Source organism: Antechinus flavipes, chromosome 5 (genome assembly GCF_016432865.1).
Source record: "Antechinus flavipes isolate AdamAnt ecotype Samford, QLD, Australia chromosome 5, AdamAnt_v2, whole genome shotgun sequence".
In the NCBI taxonomy this organism is placed as follows: domain Eukaryota; kingdom Metazoa; phylum Chordata; class Mammalia; order Dasyuromorphia; family Dasyuridae; genus Antechinus; species Antechinus flavipes.
Window position 1 is genome coordinate 90,057,625 of NC_067402.1, and position 13,208 is coordinate 90,070,832.

At 32.3% G+C, this 13,208-nt stretch overlaps 1 protein-coding gene across 9 annotated transcripts in view; it reads left to right on the forward strand.

Moving 5' to 3' along the window:
* Nucleotides 1–13,208, forward strand: part of PRKAG2 (protein kinase AMP-activated non-catalytic subunit gamma 2) — a 425,664-nt gene that overhangs the window by 399,532 nt on the left and 12,924 nt on the right. For 8 of the 9 annotated variants that reach the window (XM_052000478.1, XM_052000477.1, XM_052000476.1 and 5 more), the window contains 5 exons: nucleotides 500–581; nucleotides 2,362–2,420; nucleotides 5,411–5,456; nucleotides 9,700–9,754; nucleotides 10,914–11,040. In XM_052000478.1, coding sequence (XP_051856438.1) covers nucleotides 500–581; nucleotides 2,362–2,420; nucleotides 5,411–5,456; nucleotides 9,700–9,754; nucleotides 10,914–11,040 — 369 coding nt within the window. Of the gene's footprint in view, nucleotides 1–499; nucleotides 582–2,361; nucleotides 2,421–5,410; nucleotides 5,457–9,699; nucleotides 9,755–10,913; nucleotides 11,041–12,915; nucleotides 13,043–13,208 lie in introns of all 9 variants that reach the window. The other variant, XM_052000483.1, reaches the window with a different exon arrangement.

Below are 13,208 nucleotides of genomic sequence, written 5' to 3' on the forward strand. Positions count from 1 at the left end.
TTTTAATGACTTGTTTTCTCATGATTTCATCTGATAGCCAGATCATTCTGCCCATTCACAGATTTATACACAAAATTAAACTTTTTATTTTATAGACTTGAAAGCATATATTTATTATGTATAACAAGCAAATTAATAGCTAGATATTAATATGTAAAATTTAAAAATTTAATGCTTAAAATTTAGTTTATTATTTCTAGTATTAAGAATCTTTATCCATGTAGTGCCTTAGCATAGAAAAAAGTAAGAAAAATCATTGTTCAAGCTATTTGTTTTTAGAAGATTTAGCAAATAATACTATATATTTTAAACTCATACATGCCAAATAGATAAGGCAATGTGATTCTCTGAATGCTCTTAAATTTTAGATATACAATATTTGTCCAATTTTAAGTTGGGAAGGTGGATTAGACATAATATATTTAGATAGACTTACCTTTTTTTTCTTCCTAATGTATGAAGCTTTAAACTCTCTGTACTGTGTCTTATCTTTCTTCAGGTTAAAAAGGCCTTTTTTGCCTTGGTAGCGAATGGTGTTCGAGCAGCGCCACTATGGGAGAGTAAGAAACAGAGTTTTGTAGGTAAGGAATTTAGGATGAAAAAAAAATCCACTAAAAACTAGGAGAAACAGAATGCCAGGAAATGTTTTATTTTTATTATTTATTTAAGTGATGCTAATTGAGGAGTTCAGGGGATCTTCCAAGTTTATTAAAAAATTTTGGTGAATTTAATTTATGATTTGATTTCATTTTCTGAATAATCTTATTACCAGGGAATTGATTTTTTCACTTCTGTCAACTTAGGAAAAGTTCCCAGTTATTTAATGACTTTTTGCTGTTTTAATGGATATATAGTGGACCTTGTGCCAGAAAACTAGTATGGAAGGTTCCCACTTGTGTACTTAGTGTCTGCCTAAGATGTAATGCTTGAATTTTAATTTTTTTTAATATAGATAGTTGGTAGGTTAGTTATAATCATAAATGGGTTTTGTTTCTATCTCATAAGAGTATTTTTGGAGTTTTTCCCCCACCACATAATCCTCTTCCACCCTTCAAAAAACAAACAAACAAACAAAAAAAAAAAACAAATCCCTCATAACAGATAAGCAGTTAAGCAAAACAGATTCCCATATTGCCCATGTCCCAAAGTATGTGTCGTCTACATATTAGTATGTGACTTGTTAGGAAGTGTGTAGAATTCTTCATCATCAGTCCTCTGGAATCATTCATTGCATTGTTCAGAATTGATAAGTCTTTCAAATTGTTTGCTTTTACACTGTTAGTGTTAAAGTATAAATTGTTCTGCTTCTGCTCACTTCACTCAGCATTAGTTTTTACATCTTCCCTAGCTTCTCTGAAATCATCTCTTTCTTATTTCTGATAGCAAAAAATCTCCCAATTGATATGCAATCCCTTAGTTTTCAGTGCTTTGCAATTACAAAAAAGAGCTATTATAAAATATTCTTGTACATATTCTAATGTTTGATCTCTTGAGCTATATAGGCCCTAATAGCAATGGTATTGCTGGGTTAAAGAGTATATATAATTTAGTAACTTTGGGAGGATAGTTCCCCAAGTAGCAGAACCAATTCATAGTTGCATCAATGGTGCCTGTTTTCCCAAAGCCCCTCCATCATTTGTCAGTTTCCATTTTTGTCAATACTGCAAATTTGATGAGTTCCTTTAATTTATATATCCTTAATTACTAGTGGTTTGGAGCAATTTCATAAGATTGTAGATAGATTGAATTTCTTCTTTAAAGACTACCTGTGCATATCATTTTTACCATTTATCAGTTGACAAATAGATTTTATTCTTATAAATTTGAATCAGTTCACTTGGGAGCATTTTTAGAAAACTCCTAAAAATTTTAGGAAATAGTAATTTTGCATCCAGTTTCTTGTCTAGTAAATCTGTAAATAAAATTTTTTTCCCTTTGAAGTAGCTGCTTTAGTGTGATTCTCAAAAAAATCTATTGAACTATCATATTTTTAAAACTAATCAAATTTTTATTAGAAAATGATTTTTAAAAAGTTGTTTTTATCTACAGTGTATACTTTGTTACCATTCATAAAGATATAAGGAACAGTTTTTCCTTCATTTATTTGCAAAATGTTAATTTTACTACTCTAAATTATATGACAGTAATTTGGATTTTAATTGAATTGATGTTCATTTGGGTGTAAGCCTAATTAACAAATGAATGAAATACAAAATAACATATTCTGTGTTGTTAATAACATTTAAAACTAATTTTAAGAGAACTTTTTTTATACATTTTCCAAGTTCCCATTTATCAATTAAGAATTTTTTTCTTGTAAATGTTCATTATTTTATTTTAACATGTGATTCTTTGTTACAGGAATGCTAACAATTACAGATTTCATAAATATACTACATAGATATTACAAATCTCCAATGGTAAGTGATAGCATCTGTTTGTCAGTAATGGAATAAGTATAAATAAAATCTTTTCTAAAAAATAAGACTGAGTTTTTAAAGTAAAATGTAGTATTTCAGCATAAATTCCATTTAGTACAAATGAAATGCTAATTAGGACTAGGAGTTATCTTTTTAAAGCTTGAAGGAAGTAGTTTTAGGGAAAATGAAAAAAAGTTCACATAGCAGGCATTAAACATGGAAAAATCATTCTAAAAGATTATGTAGGTTGAAAATATAAAAAACTTACCAATCATAGTAGGTATTAAAGGAAAGTTAGTAATGATAAGGATATACTTCAAACCTTTGAGAAAATTGCCATAAAGAACAGGTATCAGTATCCTACGAAAATATATTCCTGGAAGTTTCTTCAAAGAGAGAATAAAAGGACTGACCAGAGCATGGGCCTGACTAAGTAAAGGACTTGCCTGATTATTTATAAGAAAAAAATTGAGATAAATTGCTCTAGGATTTATTTTATTTCTTCAAAGAATTACAGAATCAAAGCAAGAGGAAGTCCCCATCTGTTACAATCCTCCAGTATTATAGATGAGGAAACTAAAGGCAAGATATCTCAGCATACAAGCTTGTGGAATTAGAGCTGGAAGGGATCTCACAGGTCATTTAGGTCCATTTAAATGGAGAAACTGAGGCCCAGAGAGGCGAAGTACCTTGGCCATAATCCCATAGGGGGTAAATGACAAAACTAGATTTTGAACCCACATCCTTTCCCTCCAAGTCCAGCATTTTTTCTCTACTAGACTCCTGCCTCCCACAGTCATACAGGTGGCAAAGGAAGAAATAATTAGGTAGATGTTAGGCTAAAAAGGCATTTTTTTGGTTTTTTGAATCCACAAAGCAAAAGTTAAAGAAATGGTATTTGCAGGTCAATTATAAAAAAAGAAAATAAAATATTTAGTGTTCAATTCAAACTGTAAGTAAGGATAAGGTTTTAACCATAATAACCACTGGTTTCCTAGAAAGAGGAGTTTACACATTCAGTGCATCTACTGCCTTCTTAATATTAACTTTATAAATTTGGTTTGTGTGGAGCAATGAAATTGCACTAGATTGAAATCCAGAAGAACTGAGTTCAAATCTTAGGATACCTCCTAGCTACGTGATCTTGAATAATCATAATCATAACGGTAAGCTCTAGTAACCTTTGAGATAACAGTTTTAGTAATAAGGTAATGATAATAATAATTTTTTCTTTTGGTCTTGCACTTGTGTTTTATCAGCATAGTGAACTCTTAATGTAGAGAATCATTTGTGTTGACAACTGTTCTTAAACATCTGATCTCAGAAACTTATGTAGGAGCACTGATGTTAAATGACCAACCTGTACTCATGCAGTCAGAATGTGTCAGAGACAGAATAGGAAACCTCTTGTTCCCATACCTGGGTCTTCCATACACTCTGCCATGATGCCTCTTCCAATGGTTATCTAGCAAGTATTTATAGTTTTTATATATGTATATATGTATATATATATATATATCTGAGTGTGAATAATGAATCCCCTAAAGTAGTGGGATTATATATCTGAGTGTGAATAATGAATCCCCTAAAGTAGTGGGATTATTAGAATTCTTACTCCAGATTCCCATTAGACTAAAATCAATGACTACATATTAACGTCAGTATCAGTTGCTTTAATATTTACAAGGCATTTAATTATTGCAACAGTTCCTTTTTATCCCTGTTTTCCAGATGAGTAAAAATGAGCCTTGCCAAGGTTCATACAGCTTGTAAATATCTGAAGCCAGAATCAAGCTTCGAGTCTCCCTGACTCCAAGGCCACATACTGGCCTAAGTCTTGTAGTCTTTCTGAACTTTTGGGTTTCTTATTATGTAAAAATAAAGATGATGATAATAATCCTTTACAGAACTGTTGCCAAAAGAGATGGCGTATGTAAAAATTTAAGAGACATGTCATGCTAGATAACTAACTGGCTTTTCAAGATCTCCATTATTGTATTTCCTGTTTTACCTCTTCTTTCTCTATTATAAATGCTCCATACTCTTTGGTTAGGCTCATATCTTCTCTATCCAATAAACATCCCTTTCTTGTCTTTGTGCCTTCATCTACATTACTCCTCCTTTCCCCTTCCACATTGTCTGGTTAAGTGTACACTTCCTTATAGTCCTCATTGATCACCATAGCCCACATTTATCTATTCTTTAAGCTTCTATAGTACTTAGAGTTTATTCCATGTATATTAAAGCATAACCATATTGTTCCCAGTATTCACGAATAAAAACTTAAATGAATCTGTGATCTCATCAATTCATGACTTCACTCCCAAGATCAGACTCATAATCCATCCATGCCTGCCCATCCTGTGTGAATCTTGTCTCTGTCCTCCCATGAGTTCACAGGATACCTAGGGCTCCCCCCGAGTGCTTCTGGCAGTTGATTATTTCATGTGTACATAGCTGTCTCCCTGACTCAATTTCTACTTTCTTAATAATAGATACTAGTTATTTCTGTAACCTTCTTAGCAACAAGAATTGAGACTCATTACATAGCACATATTGAGTAAAAATTTGTGTGGCTGATAAGAACCCATGTAGTAAATAATGTGTGTCACTAAAATCACTTTCAGACTATGACTTTACTAGTTGCCTTTTTTTCATTTTCAAAAATGTTATTTTCCATGCCCTTAGAAAAAGGAACAGTCAAGACTATAATTCAACAGTTCCATTTAATTTTTCATTTAAAGTTTACATAATAAGGTATTAATTTAGTATATATGCTTTGAGTTTATAGACCATCTTCTTAAACAACTCAAAACACTTTATATATTTCTCAGTTCATCTCACACCATTCCAGAATTTTTTTCTTTATTAGTTCCATCTGCTGAATTCTTAGTTATTGCATCTATCGGAATATCCTCTTTTTTCTTGTCCAGTATTTCCCATTAATAAATACACATTTACAAAAGACTGTTTTCTTTCCTTTGTTTCAGGTACAGATTTATGAATTAGAAGAACATAAAATTGAAACGTGGAGGGGTAAGCATCATTTTTAATTGCTAAGAATCTTATATTGTATAAAAATTTTTGACTTAGACTTTGTCTATAAATAGACTTCCCTTCTTAGTTCCTTTTCTCTCTATTCAATAATAAAACATGTGAATGAAAACAATGATTTTTTCCTTCAGAATGGAGGTTTAGTTGGTGTATAACAGAAGGCAACAAAATCTGCCAAGCAACAAATTCAGATTCAGTAATGGTTTCCTTTGTTATATAATGTTGAGCAAGTTATTTAAATTACCTTGGCCTCTACCATCCTGCATAAAATGGGTCCAGCTCACTCAGCTCTTTTCACAGAGGCTTTAGAAATTATATTGGGCATAATTTAGAAAGGTCACTTTGGATTCTCATATGTAAAATGAGAAGAGATCACTTATTTCACAGGGTTGTTTCAGGGGCCAACTAAGATAGATAGTGGGTATAAGAATATTGCAAAATGCCATATGTAAACATCATCATTATTGTCATCATCATTGTCATCATAACTATTAATCAGTAACTACTTTTAATATAAAGCCTTCTATTCCAACAAATTCTTATACTAAATCTACATTCTCAGAATAAAGTTATGATAGCTCGTATTTGCATAACAACAATTTATAAAAGTGTTTTCCTTACAACAGTTGTTGAGTATAGAATACAGATATTATCCCCATTTTTCAAATGAGAAAACAGAGGTCTAAGATGCTTTCCACAATACCATATTAGTTGCTGTTATCATTAAATATTTCTCTTTGTGTGTATAGAAAAAATAGTTGCTTTTGAAGAAACACATAGATATTTTTATTTTAAAGTTATCTTTTAGAGGCAGCTAGGTGGCACAGTGGATAAGGTGGCACAGTGGATAGAGTGTCAGATCTGGAGCCATTTTCTTGAGTTCAAATCTGGCTTCAAACACTATGTGGCAAATGAGATGGAGAAGGAAATGGCAAACCACACCAGTATCTCTGCCAAAAAAATCTCAGAGTTTGAAGAGTCAGACATAACTGAACAACTGAACAATGATTATCTTTTAATTTAATCTAAGTTTTTTAAAGAGTTAGATAAATGAATCCTGAACTAGGTTATTAGAATCATATTTCTACTTTTAATAGAACTTCCCCAAGAAGAGCTTGTATTTGAAGTTTGTTTGTTTGTTTGTTTTTGCCATATTATCCTTGACTAGAATGTCCTTATCTGATATGAACCATTTGTAAGGAGATTAATTCTGTAACTGTGAAACTACTTTGTTAAAAAGCTTACCATAACTATGTTACTTTGTTTAATTTAACTAGCATTTATTGGGTGTCCACTGTTAGTATATGTAGGAATATAGTTGGGGCTATATGGAATACATATGAAGTACTAGAAGATGTGCATACTCTCAAGAGCTAATTGTTAAATTTTCAAAGTGAGCATTTATACCCCAACATTGGCAAAACCACAAATTAGAGCTTGATTTATCGTTTTATTGAGTGTCCAGGTTTAAGAAAGTGGCAGATAAAATGTTAATGCAGATCAAAATTTTTAAAAATGTGTTCATAGAAAACTTTTTCTGGAAAGCTGATTGTGAAGCATTTACCAAAACACCCCACTTTGGACCCCAGTCCCTTGGATAAAGTTGAATAAGGGAACAAGACATAAATGCACAATAAACTCAGATGTTACAAATGAACAAAAACCAAATAGGAGATAATGTGATTCAGGTTGCATAAATATATGGTTCAATCAGAATGGGTGAGGGTAGGACCAGTCATCTGGTTCTGGGAGATGAATCATGAAATAGTTTTCAAAATAAGTTAGGATTTATAATAGGGAAGAAGGGAAAGTAGATCCCAGGAAAAGCAAATAATATGAGAGTCCAAAAGTGGAAATTAATGTGGCATGTTAAGCAGATGATGAGGAAATCGACCTTATGGTAGAAAGATACTGGATGTTGAGCGAAACTGATTAAACTAGATATCTTCTTCATAGTTTGTTGAATCTGAGACTGGCACTCTGCATATACTGAATATTCTTTGGATCCTATGTTACTGTGGGTAACTGCCAAATGGAATTTCTAATGTACTAATTGTCATTTAAATATACCTTACTTGACGGTTTCGTTGGGTGGTAAAAGGATTTTTATAAATGATGATTTTCTAAACAATCTGTAGAAAAGTCAAGCTAAAGAAAATCACATCTACAACTATAATAATGTTCTTAGATTTTTTTATGTCATGCATTATTTTGGCAAATTGGTGAAACCTATGTACCTCTTCTTTATTCTTTTAATGATCTTTTGAAAAAACTTTTCAGTTGAAAGAAATCTTAAATTTCAAATAGAAGTTAAAGAAAATAAAGATGTAATTTTTCCCATCAAAATTATGGACTCCTTGAAATCTATTTAGGGACTCCAGGTTAAAAACCCTTCTCTTGGAACCATCTTAACAGTCAAAGTCAGAGTCAATAAATATTTATTAAGTGTTTACCATGTGCCCGACATTGTGCTAAGTATTGGGAATAAAAAAAAAAAAAAAGAAAAGAAAAGAAAAAAGCCCTGCCCTCAAAGAGCTCACATTTTTAACGGGGAGACAATCTGCAAACAAACATGTAACATAGAAGTCACATATGGGGTTAGAAACTTAAAGGAAGCTGGGGAAGCTTGGGGGAGAGGGAGGAAGATGAAGGTGGAGAGATTTTTCAAGCATGGAGGACAGCCAGTGAAAAGCAGCGGGATGGGAGGTGTATCTTATTAAATTAGGACTGCAAGCAGGTCAGGAGTGCCAATATTGAGTTGAAGTGGATAAAGTATAAGACTGGGAAAGCTTAGCAGCAGTGAATAGAGTGCTACATCTGCAATCACAGAGGCTTGAGCTCATGTCTGGCATCAACTATGACCCTGAGCAAATCACTTATCCCCTTACTGCCTCAATTTTCTCTTCTGTAAAATGGGAATAGCATATTGCATCTTCTTCCCAGTATTGTTATGAAGATTAATTAAGATAATGTTTGTAAAACACTTAGCACAGTGCCTTGCACATAGTAGGTGCTTAATTAAGTGCTTGTTTCCCTCCTTTCTTGGAAAGGGCTTTAAAAATCAAACAGAGGTTTTTATGTTTGATTTGGAGATAACAGGGGGCTAATGGAAGAGTTGGAGAAGTGTGACATGACCAGGTCTGCAATTCAGAAAGATCACTTTAATAGCTGACCCTAGAGTGGACGAGACGGGGGAGAGACTTGAAGCAAGGAGATAAATCAGAAGAATATTGCAGTAGTTCGAGTTTGAGAGGATGAGGGCATGAACCACGAGATTAACTGCGCCAGAGGAGAAAAGAGGGGACACATATACAGGAGATATTTGGAAGATAGAAATGACCAGTCGTGGTAATGGACTGGATGGCAGGGGCCAGTAAGAATGAAGAGCTGAAGCTGCCACAAAGAGGGAGAAGCCTGGGTGACTGTAGGATAGTAGACAGTAGTTTGGAAGACAGCACCATTTGGGGAGAGAAAAGATAGAGTTCACTTTAGGATATATGTCCAATTGTCTAATAAGCAGTTGGAGTTTTAAGACTAAAGGTCAGGACAATGCTTAAAACAGTATACATGGATCTGAAAATCATCTGCAGACAAGATGGTGGTTGAATCTATGAAAGCTGAGGAGCTCCCCAAGTAAAATAGTTTAGAGGGAAAAGAAAAGAGGTCCCAGGACAAAGTTTTAAAGCACACCTCCAATTAGTAGTTGTGACCTGGAAATAAATCCTTAAGACCCAGCTGATGACTGCTCATTTTGAATAATAATCAATAGAAAACAAAATTTACTATAAAAAAATGATGTAGTTGCCATTTTGATATTTTTGTAACTGAATTTGAGCTATAAATTGACTCTTTTAGTCTATAAATTTTTAATGCACTAATTTTTTTCAAGATTTTACATTATGGAGTTCTAGTGACCTCTGCTGGTATGACTATTATATTTATTTGATGTTCAATCCAGATTTTTAGCCACTGTGGCATTGTTTTTAAAATATTTAATTTCCCCTTAAGGCAGCTCACCAAAGCAGAATCTAGAAATTTTTTTAATCATTATATAAAAATAAAAATAATTAGTACAAAAATTTTTAAAGAGCTGTTTTTTTTTCATTGGAGCTAATCATTCTTTCAATTTTAGTCCATGAATTTATAGAAGTGTTTAATTTATGTTCTAATAATAAACTGTGAAGACCATCTTGCTAACTATAGATTTTTCTTTTCCTAAATACAGAACTTTATTTACAAGAAACATTTAAGCCTTTAGTGAATATATCCCCAGATGCAAGGTAAGCTTATTTCTCAACTTATACACATACACATACACACACACACACACACACACACACATACATGCATACATTCAGTTTCAGTTTTATCAGTTTCATTGGTATGGAACAGGAGTACAGGTTTTTCTTGAATTTTTTTGTATCTTCTTTTGCAACATGGGTAATATGAAAATACTTTTGTCTAAATTCACATGTATAATCAATGTTGTATTGCTTATCTTCTCATTGAGCAGGGAAGAAGTGAGAGGGAGAGAATTTGGAATGCAAAAAAATTTATTTAAATGAATGTTAAAAATGTTTAATGTGATTGGGAAATATTTAATAAAGTTATTAAATATATCAAAGAAAAATTTAGCATGACATTTATTTACAGCAATATATAAACTACCATGAAATTTTAAAGGAATGTCACCAACCAAATTGAAATGATAAAAGAGAATAAACTGAGAATTGATATCTAGTTTGATAAAGAGGAAACACCATAACATAGATAGTTCTTTCTATGTTCTAAGAACATCAGTGGCCCAAAGGCTTAATGATGGTCGAGGAAACTTTATTTCAGAAATGAACAAAAGAACAAACTACCCTTCATGTAACATTTTTTGAAATGATTCTGTGTATAAATTTTGGTCAAAAAAAATACACTCGATGGCTTTAGAAAAGGCAGGATTGAACAGGAAACCAAGACATATTGAGACCAAGACAATGCTAAATATGTCTGAGTTTCCGCAAGAACAGAGTTGAAACCATTAACTCATTAATCCCAAACACCTGAGTAGTGTCTAGAAATCTTGTATGTAAATATGCCACTTATTCATTTTCAGCTAAAGTTATGGATTAACTTTAGAAATTCTTTGTACTAGCTTCTTTAGAGGTGCTTAATTTCCATCATGCCTTTGAGATTCCATGCCTGCCTCTGAGATTTATTATCTTACTTTGTGAAAAATCAAGTGCCACTTGAGTTCTATTCTATAGATATAAACACGTGGATTTGTTGTGATCTCTTTCAGTATAAAATTTTTCCAAAATATATTTAGATTTGATTTGTGTTTTTATTATTATGATAAGTATTTGGAATGTTTCTTTCAAGGATGCTCACAAAAACTTGTGACTTTTCTATCATCAGAATCTGCTAATACCTTTGATGGTTTTTTCATAGCCTCTTCGATGCTGTATACTCATTGATCAAAAATAAAATCCACAGATTGCCAGTTATCGACCCTGTCAGTGGGAACGCACTTTATATACTTACCCACAAAAGAATACTCAAGTTTCTTCAGCTATTTGTAAGTAGCTTTTAATATTTCTGCAAGACATAATTAGTTGCATTTGCTTCAACTAACTGATGTAAATAAAACCACTCATCATTAATAAGGTAAACTATTAGTTTTGAAATCTTCATTTCTAAACTCCAATCTCTTTTCACTGTAAAAAGCCCACTGCATACGCTCAGATTTCTTGCCAATAAATAATTGAACCCTTCTTTGTGAGAATATGGGCATATGTACAGTTCTACATCTAATCTGAAATATTTTCTTCTCATATAAAATATATAAATAGACAGAGGGAAAATGAAAAAATCAGTTTGTTTAAGGGTGTGAAAGTATTAGCATGTGAGAAAAGTAAGCTGAATTGTGCAGTGTTTTCTAGTGCTTTATGGGGTTGTGTTTTTAGAACTATTTGTACAGAAAGACATTATAGTCAAAGTTACTTTTTAAAGTGGAATGGAAACAGAAATGAGCAACATTTTTAAGAAATAGAATGTCATGATGGTCCAAATTTAGGTCTGTATTTTCTGTGGGCTACATTCAATGGCCTTCAAAATGAAATGATCTCAGTTCTAGATACATGCCTAGTATTTAAATATAAAGTACATGTTATAATTATCACTAACTAAATGGTTGTCTGTCACAAGAAAAGCACAGAAAGAAACTGGGAGTTTGACTAGTTATGATTGATTTTTTTTTAAATCGTCTGTCATTAAATTTGAAAATATAAATAATATGTTAAACAGAAATAGTAGGAGTCACAGTGGTGGTTCAGGAGAGCTAATGTAAATCGTATGATATTAATATGCTTCAAAACTGTTTTTCTAATCTTTTTTTCACCTCAACTCTATTTTACAAAAAAAATTCATCATGCCAGTATGAAGGGAAGCAGCCAAAACCCCTCTTACCAGGACCTTTCTGATAATCAGTTATCATCAGGATTGGAGGATTAGTGCTAAAGAGAACTGCCGGAAAGGGCATTTTGTTTTTGTTCATGATAATTGCTCTCTCTTAAGTAATGCTTGTCTGTTCACAAAGCTCTTTCCTCACATTCATGTGAGATGAATAATACAAATACGTCCCACTTTTACATATGTGAATACTAAGGGTCAGTGAGCTTAAATGACTTGCCCAAATTCACACTGGTATCAAATGACAGCTCTGGGATTTGATCTCATCTTCTGACTCCACGGCTGGTACTTTTTTCCCTTTTTCCCATGGAGCCTTTATAATTTACTTGTGTTTCACACCAAGCTTGTGACCAAAACCTGTTCTGACTTTGCCATAACTTGATTAAGAGCTCATTATGGAAATTCTGCTTTTAATTTTTAAATGGGTGCTAAGGAGAAAGGTGAAAGGGATTAGAGAGATTTGTAAAACATTAGGATTAATAAATTAATATGATATATTTTTAAATTATGTAAGAAAAGTATATGAAGTGAGTATTCTTTAAAGAACATGTCTCTCTCCTGATAAATGAAGACTTTGCTATGTCATGTTCTGAAGGACACATTAGAGCTTAATAATTGAGTTTTAATCAGATGGCCAAAAGTCATAAGTGTTGAAAGGAACAAATCAAAGTTTAAAAGTCAACTTACATGAAATACTTACACCAACTTATATTTGGGCCAATTTGGTAATTAGATAATAGTGGCTTTAGAATTAAAATTAGGAGTTAGATAAAATGCAAAAAGAAAAAGAAAAAATATAAATCTAATGAAACATTTTGAGAGTAATAGTTACCAAATTATAAGATAATTTTCTTTAGATAATATTACCTCTTTAGATAATTACCAAAAACACCCATAAGATATCATATAGTTAGGGAACAATTTCTATACTGAGGTGAACTAGATGACCTAATAGGTCTTTCTTTTTTCTCTAAATTTCTAGGATTCTCATGCTTTGAATATTGATGAACTCTTTGACTTGAACATTTTGTTTCTTCTAATTGTTCATCTTTTCCTGATAATTATAAGGTACACCAGGAGGATGGAATCAGCTGTACCCTTTCTAAAAGGTGGATTTTTGAAACAGTAGACCTTATTTTGTTATAGTCAAAAATGTCCCTAGGCCTTTCTCTTTTGACTTTTCCCTCCTCCTATTATCCCTTTAAAAATAGCCTTACCTTGAAAGAAAAGTTATTTAAGACCTCTTTTATTCCTGAGGCAACTAGCTCATCCATA